The 21,291-nt window shown below is 41.1% G+C and overlaps 1 protein-coding gene across 12 annotated transcripts in view; it reads left to right on the top strand.

Moving 5' to 3' along the window:
- Positions 1 to 21,291, top strand: part of LOC308471560 (contactin-4) — a 520,761-nt gene that overhangs the window by 356,851 nt on the left and 142,619 nt on the right. The window contains exon 2 of one of the 12 annotated variants that reach the window (XM_080995659.1): positions 12,992 to 13,134. The exons of the other annotated variants lie outside the window; for them this stretch is intronic. Within the exon in view, the coding sequence (XP_080851785.1) occupies positions 13,044 to 13,134 (91 nt within the window). The 5' untranslated portion in view covers positions 12,992 to 13,043. The remainder of the gene's footprint in view (positions 1 to 12,991; positions 13,135 to 21,291) is intronic. 12 annotated transcript variants of the gene reach the window in all.

The raw sequence follows: 21,291 nt of genomic DNA, 5'->3' as shown, positions 1-21,291 counted from the left end.
TTGGACTGGAGAAAGAAAGTTGGATAGATCCCCTCATGCAGGGGTTTATTGACCTTTGGGAAATAAAAGATCAGGCTGAATTCAAATTAAAGGCCAGGCGGAATAGATCTGTCTTACAGGCCCGACGGAAGGAGGTTAAATCCTGAAGGGCCCTAGTCTCATGGGACAGAGCATTCCACCAGGTTGGAGCCATCACTGAAAAGGCCCTGGCCCTGGTGAAGGATAGTCTGACTTCTTTAGGGTCCGGAACCTCTAAACTATGGTTATTCATGGACCTTAAGGTACTCTGCAGGGCATACCAGGAGAGGCGGTCCCGTAGATACAAGGGCCCTAAGCCATGTTGTTGAACTGCAACTTGCATCAGCCACAGCCAGCGTAGACATACATACATATTTTTATCTGTATGACATCTTCCACAGTTCATACAATGAAAAAAAATACATAACTATAACAAAACAAAAGTAGTCAGAAACAATAAATAAAACATTTAAAAATACCCAACCAAATGGAACAATTTCCACATAAATTACAAGATTTAAAATAAAGGTACACGAAACCAATAACAACAACAGCAACCCTCAAATAACATCCCAGCCCAAGAGTCTTTTGAGCAACCTCAGCTTTTGTAGCTGCAGTAAGTCATGGTCCTGCCCTCTCAGGCCAGGTTGAAAAGGCCTGCCAGGCAGGGAGCAGGTCTTCCATGTCTCACAGTGGTTGGAATGATGGGAGTTGTAGTCCATCAATATTTGGAGAACCACAGATTCCTAATTCCTAAGGTAAATAGCTTCATACAAAAATATTTTTGTATGAAGAACAAGCTGGTGGGACGTCGACTTCCCCCCCACATTGAGGGGGCCCACCCACATGACGTGCCTTTATTATTCATTAAGAATAAAAAAACCCTTAACTTTCCTGCCCCCATAGCTGTTGTTAGGAGGATTCCGAATATGTTGTATTTTATATACTGTGTCTCCATGACTCTATTTATACATGAAGGTTCCTTTTTATGTGATTTTTTTCTTTAAGAGGAAGGGGTGTTGTTTTGTTAAAGATTGGCTTTTTCTTTAGTTCATAAAAGGGTATTATATGATTGATGGATTCACATGCTTAACATTAATGCCTTTGACATCCTAAATATAACTACTTAAATAAAACAATATCCAGGTCTCTCACTCAAATGAACCAATCACTTCACACAGTGTAAAATGGTTCATTGTCTTCTGGGGATATGGGATGTTTATCAAAACCTGTTCCGTAATTGGAGCCAATTTCATTGATGCTGCTGCTGAGAAAATGAAGTTAACAAGGAAGTTGCATTAGCAACAGTCAAAAAGTCAATGTTTGCTGAGTGGCAGATGGCAATATGAAGAGACAAACAAAATGATCACGTTTCAAAGAGGATTTTCTACAAAAACAATTATAGTTAAGAGCATAACAAAACATTGGTTTCCATTGTTGCCTAAAAGATGATGTGAAATTGTGTCATTATGTTAAAGCAGGGTTTAAAAGATCTAGATCAACATTACAAAAATGCCTAATGGAAAATACTGCTAAACTAACTTGATGCAACATCAACAGCAAGCGCACAGGGGCTCCTTGAAGTTGCTCCGTGCGGAGGCTTTTGCAGTGTGGTACATGACAGGTAGCTATGAGCCATAAAGAGAGGTACACCCACATAGCATATTCATGGGAGACCCTTCTAGAAATTATATTTGTATTCAAATTTAAAAATAAATAATAAGAGTTTCCAAGAAAGAGAGAAAGGAAAAGTTGTAGGGTATAACAATACAGCCAACTGGTGCAGTTTCAGGCTTCAGGTGAGGTGCAGGGTGGAAGTTTTTGTTGAGGAAGCAAGAAGATGTTTAGGAGAGTAGAGCTATTCTTAGGTTTCAGATTTGGAGAAGGAGTGGTGCAAAATCACAAACCAATTGGGAGTTTGTGAACTCTGGAATGGGAAGACGAAAGGGAAGCAGGAACTTTAGAAATCAGGGGTGGAACTGATGAGAAAGATCTGTAACTCCAGAAGAAGAGATTTAGGGGGGAAGCAAAGCCAAGGACTATGGGGAACTCTGGTATGCCTGTGCAGTCAGACCCCTGCTTTGCTTACCTTCCCAGGTAAAATAGAAGCTTCTTAAACCACAGTGCTTTGGAAAACACAAAATGGCTGTGAAATCTTGCAGAAAGTTCTGCAGTAAACTTTGGGATCAGCACTTAAGAACATAAGAAAAGCCTGTGGAATCAGACCTAAAGGGTAATCCTGGTACAGTGGTACCTCGGTTTACGAACTTAATCTGTTCTGGAAGTCCGTTCTTAAACCAAAGCTGTTCTTAAACTGAGGCATGCTTTCCCTAATAAGGCCTCCCGCCGCCGGTGCCCTTCTACTGTTCGTCTTCCGTTCGTAGACCAAGGTAAAATTCACTAACCTGGACACTACTTCCGGTTTTGCGGAGCTTGTATACCGAATAGTTTGTAAACAGGGCTGTTCTTAAACCGAGGTACCACTGTACAGCATTATGTTCCCACAATGGTCAATAACTTACCTACAGAAGCCCGTAAGTGAAATATGAGTGCAGCAGCATTCTCCTGTAATTAAACGATCTTAGTTAGAAGGGCTACAAAACACCCATCTCTGAAGCCTTGGGAACCACTCAAAGTCAGAGTTGAAAATACTGGATTGGGTGGACAAATGGCCTGACCCCCTAGAAGATAAATGTTCAACTTTAAGTTTAATATTGCAGCAAAGACTACATTATTTTCAAATTTCGCCAGGAAAGAAATCCTTAGGCTACATGTTAAATGAAAAGCTTCCAGTGAAATTCAATGTCATGCTGTGATGAATGAACCATCTGCACAAGCTTTTCAGCTTGCCAGTCTTCTCCCCCTGACATGCTGTTCTGGGGGTTTTCCTAACCCCCCCCCCCAGCCAAAACAACTTTCAGGGGGTACAGGAGGGGGAAAGAGGGGACGCCCCTTTGCACAGGGCCTCTGCTGATGAGGCTGATTAAGTGAATCCTGCCCCCATCTGTAATAGTGACAAGATGGTCTGAACCATGGGAGGACCAATAGTCATTCATTTGTAGGAAAGTATGATGTAAAGTGATTAGAGAATATAGGGGGAAGATGACTGTTCCTGTTCTGAGGTACCTAAGCTACAACATAGGAAACAACATATATCAAGATTTCCTCCCCTAAAACATATTTCTCCCTATCTTATGGCTCTCTTTGTACATATTTCTCCCTATCTTATGGCTCTCTTTGTACACTAATCTTTCCCTTTTCAAATTATTCTACTTTGAAGAAGTGTTCATTTCCAGGCATTTACTTCTAACTCACACCTTTGAATGTATTTAGTCACTAATATTTGCCAAGTGATCAGAATATTCACACATCTAACATTTCAGGTTTTCAGTTTTAGGCGAAAATTCTTTGGTTTTGAATTTTACTTCCCCTGCTGGATTATTTCAGTGTAATTACGCTGTTGATGTTAAAGATACGCTGATAGTTTGCTTTCTGTTCACATAAACACATCTGAATAGGGAACTATGGTTTCTAAAATAAATGTCCTCAGAGATTCATAAGAGATGGACTCCTGTTATTAAGCTATCAGCAAGTAAGCATTTCTAGAACAACTGAGCAAGCATTCATATATTTTTATATGAGCCTCTTTCATGAGTTCCAGGAAATTTCTAGGGAATCCAGATGAAGAGCAGATAAGTTGTTTGTAGTGTGTGTGGTGTATTATGCTGTGAATTATCTGTGCACTGTTCCCTAAAGCATACTGCATCCTACAGACTTCCCCATCCGCAATAGACTTGGCCTAGGAGAAACCTCACTTATGCTAAGACCAGCAATGGGCAGCTATCTTTAACTTTGTAAATAAACTACATTAAACTTGCTAATACTTATGTGGAGTCTGAATTCAACTGTCAGGTTTCAACCAAGAACACATTGTGCATTTGTAATGCATTTGTACAACAATACTTTTACTCTTGTCATTGTTTACTATTTCATCATGGGCAGACTCTGTCCCTAACTCTGTCTTGGGATCAATCAGAATAGTGAGCCACTGCTGCATCTGAAAGTATGTAGTCTGCTTCCTGTTAGAATGGAAAGGGGCACCAATGCCAGTGCCAGACTGGCACAGTAGAAGGGCCCTTTCTAGCAAATGGGGTAGGTGAAGATGCCAGGTATCCTTGAGGGCTCTGCCCTGCCGTGCACCTTGCTTACAAAATGCCACTGTCAGTAGCTCCAAAAGAGGCTGCTCCTTCTGCGGAAGTCCCTGCTGCAGACCACAGCAGATCCTATTCCACTATACCCTGTCCCTGAAACACAGGGTAAGTTTAAGCATTATTTGGGGATGTGGGTTTGTGTGTGTAAATGACAAAAAAAGTACACATTGAAATGTTTCAGTTCGAGGCTCTCATGATCACAAGATCAAAATCAGCAGTGAAATTATTACAATATAAACTGATCCCACTCCTCTGAAAACAAACTCCTCTCACAACAAGTTGAACATTGGGCCAGTCATAGGGTAGAGAATATCTTTCTCCACCACATAGCCTTGCACAGGATGGCAGGTTTTGTATCTAGTGTAGCTTTGTGGTTAAGCAAATAGCCCTCAACAAGCCATGATCCTTGAGCCACTCATGGTATTTGCAATGTGGTGGTTATAATAATAATATTAGCACCCCTACAGGGTGATAGTAAGGATTACTGAGAGGCTGCACTTAAAATACAGCAAATGGTCAGAAAAAAGTGTTGTGTAAATGATATACTGGTGTTAATATCATTGACTGTACTCCCACTATTTTATTTTATTTTATTTTATTTTTAGAAATGCAAAAGCTGCAGTACCATATTCAGCCTCTTTGATCCCCTAGTTAACCTTGGTTCATATAAAAAGCGGCAGAAATTATTGTCAGAGAGTCAGGTTAATTGTGGCATAAGTACGAACCAAAGGTTATTCTGCAATATATTTTATTCTTTAAGGTGCCCCAAGATTCTCCTATATGTTTGTTTTTATTTTGTAGCAGACTTAACCCCTCTATATCATATCAAATCAAATCATACCTTTATTGGCATCACAATATAAAACGTTTCAAATCTCTGAGATAATTAAAAGGACAAGGGTGAAGCTGCCAAGGGTTATAGGGCCATACTGTGGTCATGTGCACTTAGATATTCTGCTACACCCAGTCTATTTCCCGAAGGGATGGTTCGTTGGAAACCCTTTTGGGTGAAATTGTGGCTACAAAGGAAGCTATTAGAGCAGTGGCATCTTTGTCCTGATCTGCTAGGAGAAACCTCATTTGATTTCTTCTCAGAGTTGTGGGCCGGAGAGCCAACATTTTACTCCGCATCAGTTGGCGAGGTCTGCTATGTAAAGGGCAATCTAAGAGAATGTGGTCCATTGAATCTGGTTCTTCTTGGTTGCAGGCACACAAATGAATCTGGTTCTTCTTGGTTGCAGGCAGTCACTGCAGAAGGGAAAGCATTTAATCTTGCGAGCATAAAGGCTCTTCGATGGGAAGGGAGTAGTAAATCCTTTAGGTATTTGGCACAGGTTCCGTAGGGTGTTGTAATACCTAAGGCCTCTGGAGAACAAGGTCTCGGAGTGTGTGGTAACAAGCACTGTCTTTCATGGTGATTGATTAATTGGAATATGTTATTTTCATCACATATGCTTCAAGGCTCTCGAGAGCAATGCCCAAACTACGCATTTTGTCTTGAGTTGCTCTGTACCATCTGGATGAGATGCGGTCTCAAGTGGACTTTTAGACAGGCCTTGATTGTAGAGAGCCATGCTTTGGTTTCCATCAGATGTTGGCCGGTTTCAGCACATAAGGTTAAATGACTTATGCATTTAGGGGCACCAAGGATCTTATGAAGAAAGGTCGCTTGGATTTGTTCAGCTTCTCTACTGAATGCTTGTATCCAAATTGGAATACCATATAATAGCTTAGGAAGGACCTTGGCATTAAAGCTATTTATTGCAGCAGGGACCATCTGGTTGCCTTTGAGGAAGAAAAAATGGAGAATCGCTGATGTAGTGCATTTTGCTTGAATAATCATTTGATGTCTCTGTGTTGTCCAGTTTAAATTTGGCTGGTAAAATATCCCTAGGTATTTGAAAGATTTTACCTGGTCAATGGGATAATTGTCTAGTCTCCATTTGACAACTTTTAGAAAAAATCATACATTTAGATTTTTGTTAATTAATTATCAGGGAGTTGATCTGGCAAAATGAAGAGAATGGGTTCAGAAATCTTCTAAGGCCGACCTGGTACAGCCCTCTATATTCATAGGGGTGTCATTGTGTGTAATTGAAATGTTATTGTACATTAGGAAGAAAGTGGTAGGATAAATCCAGCACGAGAGAAAGGAAGCCAGCAATTTCTAGTTCTTGTGGTTTTCTTGCGGTAGGAAAATGTCTTTCTATTTTTGAAGCTAAAAGCTGTGCAGTGTAAATTGAGCTTGGTGGCTGAACACTTGTTGTTGCTCTTGTTTAAGTGTTGCAGGAGGAAATATTAAGTGTAAATGTATTCCAAGCGATGGCTTGGTAACACCAGAACAGTGCCTCTGCTCCCACTCCAGGCCGGCATGACATGAGGGCTGTGAGATAAGTACCCATCTTCCCTGAAGGAGATCCTTTTGCTACCCATCTTATTGTATGGGTAATTAGCTGGTAATCATTCCACTCTCTCAAACAGTGCAAATTCAATTAGAAATATTGTTAATTGTATTAGGACTGATCTGCTACTTGACAAGCTCTGCAAGTTAACAAATGGGTCAATGCCAGTTTATACTGGCTGATGATCACTCTTACTAAAAGAACTTTGATGGCAACTCTTTGCAACCCCAGATTTTTTATAAATGAGCTTCCTCTTCTTATGAAAGAACATGTTACAATAACAGTGGCTCCAGTAACAGCAGAGTGACCAGGGTAGCAGAATAGGGGAACGTGTCTCTCTAGCCTTGATATTTTACTCTATCCAGTGCTGAATGTGTTCAGAGGGTAAGTTTTTGGGTGGCCTGGCTGGAGAGCAGTGCTTCAGTGATAGACAGATTCAGCACCCATCTGCACTATACATTCAAAGCAGTATCATACCCCTTTAAAGAATCTTCACTTCCCCCAAAGAATCATGGGAAATGTAGTTTATTAAGGGTGCTAAGAGTTGTTAGGAGGCCCCTATTCTCTTAATAGAGCTACACTTTTCAGAGTTCTCTGGGGGAAAGAGATTGATTGTTAAACCACTATAGGAATTGCAGCTCTCTGTGTGGGCAATAAGGGTCTCCTAACAACTCTCAGCACCCTTAATAAACTACACTCCTCTAGATTCTTTGGGGGAAGCTGCGACACTGCTTTCAACATATAGTGCAGATGGGGCCTTAGTTGGGGAAGTGGAAAAATTGGGGAACTTTCCCCAGTTGGTTGGGAACTTTCTTACAACCAACCTGTGAGTGTCACTGCTGACATTACAAAATAGTTAAGACAAGCAAACCGAGGAAGGAAAAGAGGTAGGAAGGAGAAAGAATGAAAGGGAGAAAGAAAATGAACAACTATAAAAATGGGGTGTAAACACTTAATTATTATTGAATAAATTTTAAGGTGCACTCTTGAATTCTTGTTGAAGAATGCAACCGATTCTCAGTGGGATTACTCCTAGTCTCTTCACTTTGGTTTCAAGGCCAATTATAGATCACTCTGTACAGCATTAAAATGCTCTGCTACATTGGGGGGGGGGGGGAATAAACCTTGAAAATGCCAGCTGACGTTAAATGGGCCAAATTATCAAGTATTCTCAACATCAGAAATAGAATCAATACTTAACCAATAAACTGAAACTGACATGGGGACAAATAGAAGAAGACGCCTTCACCCCGGTATGGCTCCGCTTTATCACGTACACAGCCCAACAAGACAATGACAAGAATCTGCCAACAGCATACGAATCAATATGGCTAACCTGATTCAAAAACACCCACCCACCCCACTCACACATGAAAACAAAGATCACCACAGCCAATCACAAATGAACAACCACACCCTAGGCCAACCCCAGCCTCTCTCACCACCAAAGGTACACAAGTGAATAGCAGAGAACCTGCACAAGCGACACTGACACAAAACCCCACACATATACTATGTAGAATAGAAGCATTGCCACCCAACCCCAACCCCACTCACCATGCCCCCCTCCACCTCTTTCCCCCTTTTCTTCCTAATGTAACACTAATGTCTCAACAAATGAAACTGACATGTAGAAAATGTAACGAAAAAAGAGACATCGCACATACTTTTGTAAACCAAGGAATCTTTAATAAAAATGTTTTTTAAAAAAGAAATAGGATCAATGCAGTTAATACAGGTGGGATTTTAACGCACAGTGAGGTTGCTTTGTTGTTGTTTAATTCCTAAGCACTTCAAAATTATTATTCAGCTTTTCTCCTTTAAGGTAATAGGAAAGTCCCATCCATATATTGTGCTGCATTTTCATTAGGGAATAAATGTTTTGTCAGGTCAGTTAATTCATCATGGGTGTTACATAGTGCTGAGCAGCATGATGATGCAACATACTGAAATTAGGAAATGTTGGGTGAGCTTAAGGAAATGTTGAAACGGACTTAAAATTTTTAACCATGCAAGCTGGTGAAATATAAGAAAACATGAAACCAAATTAAATATTTTTTTCTTCCACCCAGTCCCACCCTCCAAAATAATGAGTTTTGATATCCTCTTCTCCATTAAACTTTCCACGCTGCAATATTTATGGTGCCTGAATACAGGTTTGTGTACACATATTGCAACAAATGGAATTTAGATGTATGCAATTCAGTATTAGATTGTAGATTTATGCCTTGCACTTAAACTGCTTATATGTTTAGCTATCAATAGCTCAAATTTCTCTTCTCTCATTGCTAACATTGTCACCTAAATAAATAAACCTTAGTCAAATAATTACCGTATTCGCCCAAATATAAGCCACACCTTTAAAATTCAAGGGGGGGGGGGAGACCATATTCAAATATAAGCCTCTCCCTTCAAATTCCACAGGCACTCACACCCGTTTCCTTTTTCCGTATGTCTGTTTCAGCATCGATATCATAAAAGCCAATTTTTGTAAGGTCACGAATTTAACTTTAGCTTTTCATTGTCAGAAGTTGGGGGGAAAGTGAGGCTTATATTCAGGGCAATACTGTATATGAGTTTTAGTCGATTAATTAATAGATTAGCTCAGGGTAAATTTGCACATAAAACAATAGACCTTAAAAAGGATGGGTTTTTCTAGATAATCAGGCATGTGTTGCAGCAGGCATATCTTCAAAGACACGGGGGGAATGCCTCTTCTAAGATCGTGGTTGACATAGTTTTTATTGGCACTATTAAAAATAATGGATTAGACGTCCTTCTGTGAGCGGAAGCTCCTTTCTCCTATTCTATATTTACCTCAGGCTGTTGTCATGCAGCAGTTCACTTCACTGCTGACAGATGGCGCTGTGAAACTGCAGCATAACCTTAGCCTTCTGACAGCTGCCAGGCCACTGTAGCAGGCAGAAAAAAGGAAGAACAGTTGCAACAGGGCAGGGCAGCTCCTCAGCAACTATCTCCTACCTGAGCAGGAAAGCCATTTCAGCAGGACAGGTGTTGAGGAGCTGCTCTGTCCTGTCAGTGTTTCTCTGCAACTCTCCTATGCCACCATCCCACCTTTGCTTCTCTTCTCCTTGAGAGAGAAGGTCCAGTGAGCAGGGGGCATTGAAGCGGTCCAAATGGAGAGGAAGTTTGGTGAGGTCTAAGGGGAGGGGAATGGGACGCGGGTGGCACTGTGGGTTAAACCACAGAGCCTAGGACTTGCCGATCAGAAGGTCGGCGGTTCGAATCCCCGCAACGGGATGAGCTCCAATTGCTCGCTCCCTGCTCCTGCCAACCTAGCAGTTCGAAAGCACATCAAAGTGCAAGTAGATAAATAGGTACTGCTCTGGTGGGAAGGTAAACGGCGTTTCCGTGCGCTGCTCTGGTTCGCCACAACCCAGAAGCTGTACGCCAGCTCCCTCAGCCAATAAAGTGAGATGAGCGCCGCAACCCCAGAGTCGGTCACGACTGGACCAAATGGTCAGGGGTCCCTTTACCTTTACCTTAAGGGGAGGGGAGGGTTGGCAAGACTCGGAGGCAGTGGAGGGGTTGGCCAAGGGCATTGGAGGTAGGTGGGATTGACACTCTTTTGCAACTCTTGATAGCGGAGGACATTGCCCCTCCCCACCTGGCCTTCGGGTGCAAGTCAAAAAGATTCCCCACCCCGGTCTAATGGAGACGCTGTTTTTTTGGGGGGGGGGTGTCTGGCAGCTGAGGTTGTAGGCAGATTTGGTTAGCAGTGTGAGCAGTGGTGCTAAGTTTGAATCCCACCTTTTTAAAAAAATGCTACTCAGTTAATCCTAGTTCCAATTTAATTGACAGATATTCATAGGTTTCTGTTGTAACTAATTAAACATTGCAACCAAAAGCGGTGTCCTCTCATAAAAAAACAAAAACAAAAAAAACCCCTCAGTTGAAGCAAAATAACCATCATGGGATTATACATGGTTATATAAATGCAGAAATGTTATTTGTTTGTTTTTCTTTACTTTCAAGAAAATGTATTGTCAAGTGAATGTCAATGTTACTTCACGGGGGTTGAAAGTATGAGCAACATATTTCCTCTGTGCGTGAATAAACTGGGAGAAATCACTAAAACAGCTTCAGTTAGCACAGTTGAAAGTTTTAAGCATTGCTTTGAAAGGGCATTCTTTCAGCCATGACACTGGGGCAATTACTCACCGAGATGTGTGAAATGTGTAACAGTGGAAGTGTTCCGGCTCTCTGCTTTATTGAGTGAGAGATAAAATAGGTAAACAGCACAAACCTAAATGGTACCTGGTGGCCCATTCCAAAGGACATCATGGGGAAATGTACAGCTAGCGTTGAAGTCTAGCTTCAAGAAAGCTAAATATGAAGTAACTATCTGATTTTCTACTTTTGGCAATAGGAATATATTCGTATCTGATACAGAACGTTCAGGTTTAGTTTGTGGATAACTGCTTACATATATAAAAAGCACACACACCTGTATAGGTGCTGCCAGAAGAAATACATGTAGCTCAGTCAAGCCCTCCTAAACCTGCCAGTGTGGTGTAGTGGTTAAGAGCGGTGGACTCGTAATCTGGTGAACCGGGTTTGCTTCCCCGCTCCTACACATGCAGCTGCTGGGTGACATTGGGCTAGTCACACTTCTCTGAAGTCTCTCAGCCCCACTCACCTCACAGAGTGTTTGTTGTGTGGGAGAAAGGGAAAGGCAATTGTTAGATGCTTTGAGACTCCTTAGGGTAGTGATAAAGCGGGATATCAAATCCAAACTACTACTACTACTACTACTACTACTACTCTTCTTCTTCTTCTTCTTCTTCTTCTTCTTCTTCTTCTTCTTCCATCTTATACCTCTCACAAATTGGTCAAAGTCTTTGACTGCAGTCACATGGCAGGTTCCCCCCCCGGGGTGGGTGTTTCCCAACTGTTAATTTCCACATTATATTTGAACTTTCGCATGATATAAAAGTAACTATAATGGAATAAAGTGCAAGTTTAACATTCATTTCCATATTATTTCCAAAATGATTTTTTTCCCCCTGGATGCAAATAACACGGGAATGAACCTTCAGCTTGCACAATATTCTACTATAGTTCCAGAAGTGGCTTTTACAGCTTCGTTCACACTGCAGTTTATTCTGTTTTCCTGCCATTTCCCCAACTGTTGCTATTTTGTGCGTTATATTTGAGCTTTCACACGGCATAAAAGCCACTTCTAGAAAACTAATGGGATGGAGTAGAATATAGTGCAAATCTAGTGCTCCTTTCCATGTTATTTGATTCTGGAGAAAATGTTTTGCTGCCCTCTCAGCCCAGAAAACTGCTGGAATTTCCTACAGTGTTTTTCCTGCCTTTTTCCTGCATTCACATCACAGCTGCTCATGTGATGAGCCTTGAGAAGCATACCGGCACGCACTGCTCTCTCTGTCCATTTCATGGCTTGAACCTTTTATTTATTTTTTTCGTCTGACGAGAAAGCGTGCTATTATTATGGCAAAGAAAGTCATGCCGACAAAGTAGAGGGAGCCTAGGAGAGTGCTGGAATGTAGAGGGATAGCAACGACATGGAAGAATGACATGTTTGAATGACATTTACTGCAACTTGGCGGTATAATGGTCAAGATGTGACGAAACAGGAGTGTGTGGTGTGCAGAAAAGTAATTTTTAAAAAATGGAAAGGGAAGCCTTATAATCAATTAAATTAACAAAGTAATTTGTTACACAGTAAACCCCATTTGTGAATGCAGCCTACGTGGAACTTAACAGAATGTGATTGCAGCTTTTCAGTTCATTCCCAGTAATATTATTGGAAATGCTTTCTTTCCAATGTGCAGAAGTTGCTAGAATGTCGATATTTGAGGGTCACATTGTGAATAAGGCAGTGATGTAAGGAGGAGGGGTTTAAATTCTTTTGACATTCAGAAGCATTTTGTAACAATGCATCGCTTAACCCAGGCATAGGCAAACTCTGGCCCTCCAGATGTTTGGGACTACAATTCCCATCATCCCTACCTAACAGGACCAGTGGTCAGGGATGATGGGAATTGTAGCCCCAAACATCTGGAGGGCTGGAGTTTGCCTATGCCTGTCTTAACCTTATCAAGACAATAAAGCTTAGCATTACTTGCAAAATTAGATACCACTAGCTTCTTGTGGCTTGGATCCTAAGAATCGTGTACTCCCCTTATAGAAGGTGCCTCACCCTGATTTTGCACATTTTTCTTTCCCTCACTCACCCTATCCTAGTGTGTCCCCCAGGAATGTCCCCCTGGCCCTCTGGATGAGCTTTCTGGGGAGCACAGGTGTCTGTAGGGATGAAGAGGAGTATGGAAAATTCCTTTCTGTGAATTTCCTTTTGTTCATGGTTTTCAGGATCGAAGCCGTTGTTCTGGAAGGAAACAACATTACTGTTAAAGAATTAATTATGACATTATCCAGTCAGAAATGTCAGAGTAAGGACCTGTTTATTAATGTTGCCATCACAATTTTTAAGACAGCTGTTGTCTGCAGAGCAGGTAGGGGAATCTACAGTTATGAATTTAAAACCATATGTTTAAATTCAGAAGGGTTAGGGTTATGGTGTTTTTTATAAAGTTCGTGGCTTGTTCACTCATATTTTATGAGATGCCACAGCCAAAATTTAAATGATTGAGAATGCAATGTTGAACACTTCTCATAAGGATAAAATGAGCAAGACAACCATTTATCTTCCATAATCCCCCCCCCCCCAAATTGTTCTTACCAGATATAGCAAAGTAATTAAAGGTAAAGGGAGAAATGTTGCTATTGCTTTTGCTTGTTTTTTATGGTTTAGACTCCCGCTCCCCAAATGCTCCATGAGATTTCTAACAGAAGGTTCAGTATTGTTACTATACCTGACCAGTCATTAATTTGTTAGGAAGACTGTTTATCACTAGCCTTTATTTTCACACTATGTCATGGTCCATGCCCAGAGGTGGATTCAAGGTAGCACAACCAGTTCCAGCGCTATAGCCACCAAGCTCAGGGGGCGCCACAGGGAGTTACAACTATGGCATAGTGCAGGGGTCAGCAACCCGCGGCTCCGGAGCCGCATGTGGCTCTTTTACACCTTTGCCGCAGCTCCGGGGCGGATACTAGCGAGGGGAGGAGGCGCATTGTGCGCCCCGACACTCCCCACTGTGGCGGGCGCTGTACTGGCTGTGACGTCGCATGGGGGCGGTGCGTGCGTTAGTCACGCACCGTCCCGACGTCACCTTCCCGCCCGCCCGCCCGCTACATTGTAAGGGGCATGTACGCTGGTCACTGTTTTGAAGGGGAGTGAAGAACGCACACACACAAAAAGGTAACTTGTTAATTTAACGTTTATTTCTATGAGGAGGGGTAATTCTGAGGGGTCAAACAAAGAAATAATTAAAAAAAGTGACAAAAAAGTTATTTTTATAATGACGAGTTTTGTGGCTCCCAGTTTTTTTTCTTCAGAAACGGGTCCAAGTGGCCCTTTTTGTCTTAAAGGTTGCAGACCCCTGGCATAGTGAATTAAGCAGAACAGAAGTTGAGAAATAGGAGGGGCAAATTTTGGCCTGTCACAGGGCGCTACTGAAATTTGAAAGACTAAAGTTTGCCCCTGTCTTACCTATCAGTCTTTTAGTGACAACTCAGTGGGTCTATATAATCCGAGGTTCCTTTCTGTAAATAAGCATTACAAAACAACCAACTAGACAGAAACATAGAGGTGGTCAGGGTGGAAAGTGCTACGTTCAAATAAACATAGTCTATTCTGGAGCAAGTGATATTTTCTCCTTATACTAATGTGGGTGACAGAAGGCTGAGATTTCGTAAAGTTTGAAAAGGTTCATAGTCTGAAGCTGCAAACATAAAAGATTTAGTCAGGGTGGTCTCATGATGTTTTCTCCCTTTTTTCTGTAGTATGTAACCAAGTACATGATATTTTGATATTTTGCCAAAAGTAATAACCTTATCCAGACTCAGTTTTTCCAATTTATTTATTAATTCATTCTACTTTCTCTAAATTTAATAAGGTATGTCAGTTTTGACAGTACTACATTATTCCAGAGCCTTGATTTATTTTTATATCAACTGATGGTACATTGTCTTTTTTTCCTCTTCAGAATTGTGCCATAAGCAATTTTGCAGCTGCTAATAAGATAGAAAAGAATCTGTATATTTCTAACTAGATATTCTCCCAAGGAAGCCATCAGAATAGCTGCAGGGTGTCTCCATCACATTTAAACATATATATTTTAGTGGTTTAACATATGTCTGCTTTTTTAGCATATTAGTTTAAGATGACAATTTGAAGAGATGCATGCTGTATTTTCTTTATGACCCATTCAGCATCCTTACCTATTGCTCTTCTTTTAGTGACCAATCAGTAGTTTTGCTTTGCTTTGATTGTAGAGCAATATTGTGACTTGTGCCTCTTGATTTAGTGTCTAATTCTCTGCAATCCAGAAATCAGAGCTGAAGAATCCCTGACAGGTGGGCATCCATCATCTGTTTTAAATCCACTACCTTCTGAAGTACTTCATTCCACTGTCAAACAGCCCCTAAGTTCTTCCTAAAGTTTAGTCAGAATCTCCTTTCTTGTAATGAGTCCCCATTGGTTTGGACTCACTGGAGCAGCAGGAAACAAACTTGCTCCATCTTCCATGTGGCAGCCCCACAAATATTTGAAGATGGCTATCCCATTTAGAACATCCAACGAAGTTTACCGTGTTGGGAGATTCAGGGGAGATAAAAGAAAGTACTTATTCATGCAACATAGTTAAACTACAGAACTTGCTCCTGCGAGTGATGGCCGCCATATTGGGTGGCTTTAAAAGGGCTCCCTGGAAAAGACCCTGATGTTGGGAAAGATTGAGGGCACAAGGAGAAGGGGACGACAGAGGACAAGGTGGTTGGACAGTGTTCTCGAAGCTACCAGCATGAGTTTGACTGAACTGTGGGAGGCAGTGGAAGCCAGGAGTGCCTGGCGTGCTCTGGTCCATGGGGTCACAAAGAGTCGGACACGACTAAATGTCTAAACAACAACAACAAAAGGGCTTTAGTCAGATTCTTGGAGGATGAGGTATCCTTGGCTTCTTACCGTGGTAACTCTGCACTACCTCCAGTATTAGAGATGGTATCCCTTTGAATTTCAGTTGCTGGGAAACGTAACTGGGGAGAGTGTGCTGTTGTGCTCAAGTCCTGCTTGGCAGGTGTCCAATAGTTATCTGGTTGGCCACCGTGAGAACAAGATGCCGCCTCGTGTGTGCCCAGCTGCACTCAGACTTCCTCCACCTCCAGCTTCACCCCTTAGCTTCAGTGAGCATGCTTCTGTTTTGTGTGATCAAACCCATGGTGTTGTTCCTGTAATACCACTGCGTTCTCCTCGCTTCCTTGTGAGGCACATACAGGATTACCTTTGCAGCCTGAATATGCCTATGCACCCAGTCCCAGCAGCAGAGAGCAAGCCTGAGCACAGAAGCTGCAATAGCAGCACTCTCTTCAGTAACATATTTGATGCAAAGGAGAAGCTCAAAACAGTTCTGGAGAGGCATCCAGCCTTGACAGGTCAGCAGTAGTGGTTCTCCTGAGGCAATGGGGTCATTGACAGTTGCCCCATCTTCACCACCTTTGCCACCAGTGACCTTGCGAACTGTTAAAAAACAAATAAAAAGAAACCAGCAGCAGCAGTGAAAACCCGGCCAGGTAAAAGCCCAGGAAAACATGGTTGTTCTCACCTGATGCTTATAAAACAAGCCTCCCCCCCCCCATCTCCATCCACAAAGGATATATCTCTGAAAAGCACTACTAAAGATCTGTGCCATAATGCAGAGTTTTCAGCAATAATAATGTCTGTGTCCTATAAAGAAGTTTGAACCAGATCTACTTGGAGTGTAAATAAAATAATCTACATGAGACCACAAATAGGGTCTCATAGAGGTTATCAGTCAACACATAGTGTTTATAGAATAACTTGGTTTTGCATTATTTTTAATTGATTGATTTTTTTTTTAGTTTGATTTTTTTTTGTAACAGCTGAATTTTGTATTCTCTCCACATGGCAGTGATTGGGGGCTTCTGAAAGTCGTAACTCTAGAACAGCTGCATGCTTTGATTGTCTTCAATGAGACTATAATTTGGCTGCCTTGGCTTCTTCCAGCCACCAGCCCCTTTGGTATAAATAAGCTGCCTACCTTATTTATACCTATTTATGCAGCAGAGATGGTTAAGCAATTCTACCTAATATTCTTTCTTACAATTTTCCTCTAACTTTGCATATAACATACATACATATATATATGAAAATGCATGCTGTGCTAACCAAAATGTGTATAACTTACATATTTTTACTGGTGGTTGTTACCATTTAATCACTCAAGAGGTGTAACTTGTCACACTGACTAATGATCTCCATCTGACTGCTTAGCCCACTTGCAATTCTGTCTTGGAACACATCTGTCACTGTGGCTTTCCCTAGGGATTTGCACTAAAGTTTGAAACTCTGACACGTGTGCATTAAGTACCCAGAGACTTTCCCCATTAATAACTGACTAAATCTTTGAAAACTGCAAGCTTCCCAGCAAACGCCTACTATTCTACCTTCAGATGGCAGTTGGACTGCCACATGACAGACAGTCAGGGGAAAGACATCTGGCATCCGTAACTCATGCTGCATTCATGGAAACGGAATTTTAATATTATCCTCACTCTGCAGAGACCCTGGGAATATTTAAAGTATGTGGAATATGCCGTTAATTATGTTGCTTTCCTGATTGACAGTTTGTGGCATGCAAAATAAATATTAAAAAATTAAGGCATGAGCTCCCACATCATGCAGAGCCTATATTTTTCTTCTTGGAAAATTACAACTGCTTAACTACCTGCAAAGACGGTATTTCAGGAAAATTAAACTGAAGTGGGAGCTTTATAACTAATAACACATCATGTCCCTCCTTTCTCCCTCCAAAAACTTATATGCGTCGGAAGTCTCCGGGGAGACTTCCGGGGTGGTGCCATCGGCAATGGCGGACTCCCTCTGATCTGGAGGGACTAGCTCCGCGCGAAATGGGTCTTTTCCGCTACGGCGAAGCGGGGACCCTTTTAAAAATCACAGGCGGATGAAGCCTGTGACCATGGGACTCGGCGGGCACCCTTAGCGCCCCCTCCACCCACAAAGGAACCCACTAATGGGCTCCGAAGCGAAGAGGGGGAAGTGGCGCAGTGCTGAGAGTCAACTGCTTTTTCCGTGGAGCAAAGCCGCATAGCCGTTGCCGGAGAGTGCTGCCTTTTTCCTGGGACAATTTGGCTTCTAAAATAATCACCCGTGAGTACTTAAATTTTGGACAATTGGACTTTAAATAAGGACTTGTGAGCAGAAAGGAATTGGATTTAAAAATTTACTTCAATTTGGCACTGAAACGGGAAGGTCTAAACAGGAAGTCAGCCTTCTGTTTCTTTGTAGACAGAATAAAGCAAAGACAACGTAAACTAGAGCTCAGAAAATCGCTTCTAAAAGATTAACTTTCATCATTTAAAATTGTTGAACCCCCCTTTGGAAGCAGGAGAAGAAGGGGGATCTTTTTTGGACTGTTTAAACCTGCAGAAGTGAGTTTAAAGTAAAGTAACTTTCCACCGTCCTGATCCTGGAGCGGGGTGTCAGGACTGACGTTTGAAGCTCATTGACCAGAGACAAACGCTTTTGACAGATAACTAAAAGAAGAGAAACATAGTGATTCCACTGTTCCCCTTCACATTTTAAAGGAACAAATATTGACAAAATATCTCAAAAAGGAAACTTTGTTGCTAGATTCGTCCTTAAAAGAAAGAACAAATAGAAGTTTTCCCCCTAGAGGGAGACTGTGAAACTGTAACTAATTCCAGGGAGCTTGCAGCAGTTACAGATTACAATCGTGGGAAATAGACTTGTGACCTTGTAGGACAATGTATTCAGAAGCTCTGTTGTGTGCTCTCTGTAAAACAAATGCCCCACTGGAACAGTTAAATGAGAATACGGATTTGATGACTAATGCGGTCAGAATTTTTGAACAGGCAGTGGGAAACTATGTGGAGCCCACCCAGGAATTAAACCAGGAGTGTGCCCTGACAGAACAGATGAGAGAAGAGGATGTTGCTGAATCTTGGGCGCCAGAGATGGAGGGAGCTGTGGCCCTGCAGGAACATGAGCTTTTGGATTTGACAAATGTACTTGGAAAAAGCCAGATTTGGAAAGATAAGGTTTGGACTGGTTTGGAAATGGGGGGTTGGATAGACCTCCCTATGCAGGGATGTTTGGACTTTCCAAGTCTGGCAATGGGCCGTGAGATGTTTGGGGCTGTGTGGGCTCTTAATCTTGGAGAGATTCTGAAACAAGTTTTTAAATACCACATGGAGTTTAGTCTGGACTTTGGAAAAGGGGCTGATTTGTTGAAAAGGGTCAAAAACATTACCAAGCTGGAGTTCCCATGTGTGAAAGGAGAATATGAAGAGCTGCAGAAGGGACATGGAAAAGACTTAAGGGCCTCGGATATAAGGTTACCAGGTTAATCCGCTAGATCAATGGGATAAAGAGGACTGACAAAACCCGGAACCAGGAGGAAGGGACGCTGGATGAAGATTGGATTGTTTTTATTTATTTCTTTTTATTACTAGGATTGTTTTATAAAATTGATGAATGTTAGAAAAATGTTGGAACGAAATTACTTGGCTCTAGCAAAAATGCCTAAAGAATTAGATAAGAATATTATGGATATGAGAAGTTGGTAAAAATAAGAGTTAAGTTTTAAGTTTTAAGGTTTTCTATAAGATAAGATGAAAATACATTAAGGTAATGTAATGACAGAATATTATGAAATATGGAAAGGATTTGCTGCGATAATTAATAACTAGGATACAAAAAAAGGGAGGAGGAGGAGGTCAAAGAAAGAAGGTAATGAAAGTTGAGGATTCGAGAATGATGGATTTGTTTTTATCTGTTTGTGGTGTATTTTTGGTTTTTTTTTGAATTTACATTGTTTGATGTGGTTTGTTTTCTCTTTGTTTTCTTTTTTTTTTCTTTTTCTGCTGTGTTCTTTTCTGTAATTCTAAAATTTTTTCAATAAATATCATTTAAAAAAAACAACAAAAACTTATATGCGTCGGATGCTGCAAAAACATCTTTCAAGAAGCTTTTTCCTTGTTCCATCTGCAGCATTGTGTAGTTTAGGGAAGTTTTTAATATTTAATGCTGTATTGTTTTTAACACTCGATTGGGAACCGCCCAGAGTGGCTGGGGAAACTCAGCCAGATGGGCAGGGTATTATTATTATTATTATTATTATTATTATTATTATTATTATTACATTTGTGTACAAATATAGCAGAGTCCAATAAATTCTAAATATTTTTGTTGTATAAAACATAGTTTATAATGTAATGGCACATTAGCTACCAAAGTTAAAACATTGTTGCACTGGATAGGTAGAATTGGAACTGCCAGTTCTTTATACCATTCATGTCTCAGATTTTGTACACCGCATGGCTTAATTGAAACCAGATATCAATAAATGACAAACACTGGCTTTTTTCTGATGGATTTAGTCAATGTTTCTAATATCTCAGGTATCTTAGATACTGTAAAAGCTGCTGGTTCAAAGAAAGATGTTAACATACGTTGCAACTGCAAGTATTGCCATTGGGTCAAATCCAATAATTGGTATTTTGGTTTTAAGTAAAAATTTGTCATTCTTATATATTAATTGGTCTAGATTTTATATACCCTCATCCAGTTCTTCCATGCTACCATTTCCACCCCCCGCCACCCTGATTTTTAAAGTAGTATTTCCCCACAAAGTGAGTTTAGCATGGGGATATTGGTCAAATGTGTTTTTACTAGGCAGAACGTTCCATATCTTTCTAACTGACAAAATTGTTTCAGACAAATCCCGGGTTTTAGTGCATTCCCAATGCTGTCCATTCAAATAAGGGGGCTATATTTTTATATTCCAAGGTTGCCCATGTTGGAAAATTATCACTAGTTTTGGGTTTCCAATATCTATTAGTTGACAATAAGTAAGCTTGGTGATATAATTCCAAGTTTGTAATGCCAAATTCTTGTTTAATTTGTAGTTGCATTTTTAATAACCATAATCTTGGAGTTGAGCCCCGTAGGCATTTTCTTAACGAGGAGTTTATTTTTTGGAAATATTTATTCATGGGTGGCTTTTTGATTCAGTGGAAGCTTCTGTGAATGGAAGGCGGAAGGATGGAAATTTCATGAATTCTGCCTTTTTCCCTACACCCTTCACATTGCCTCCCATGCCATTCCATAGGGTTCCCCAGTTCTCTGGAGCAGGTTTTGGCAGGCACAGAGCACTTCATGGGGAGGCAGATACAGCAAAGATTGCTTCCCCCCTTCCATATGTGTATAAATAATACACACAGAGAGAGGTAAGCTTCACTGAGTTCAGTGAGATTTACTCTCAAGTAAGGGTTGTGTTTAGCGTTACAGCTTTTCAGCCCCCTTCATCCAAAAGGCAACTCCTCTATACACACATTGTTGTTGTTTAGTCGTTTAGTCGTATCCGACTCTTTGTAACCAGAGCACGCCAGGCACTCCTGTTTTCCACTGCCTCCCACAGTTTGGTCAAACTCATGGGACTCTCAAGAGTCTCCTCCAGCACCATAATTCAAAAGCATCAATTCTTCAG

The sequence above is a fragment of the Podarcis pityusensis genome (assembly GCF_964106645.2).
Source record: "Podarcis pityusensis genome assembly, chromosome: 2".
NCBI classification, from domain to species: domain Eukaryota; kingdom Metazoa; phylum Chordata; class Lepidosauria; order Squamata; family Lacertidae; genus Podarcis; species Podarcis pityusensis.
Note: the sequence above shows the minus strand (reverse complement) of the source record. Positions and strands in the feature narration are given on the sequence as shown.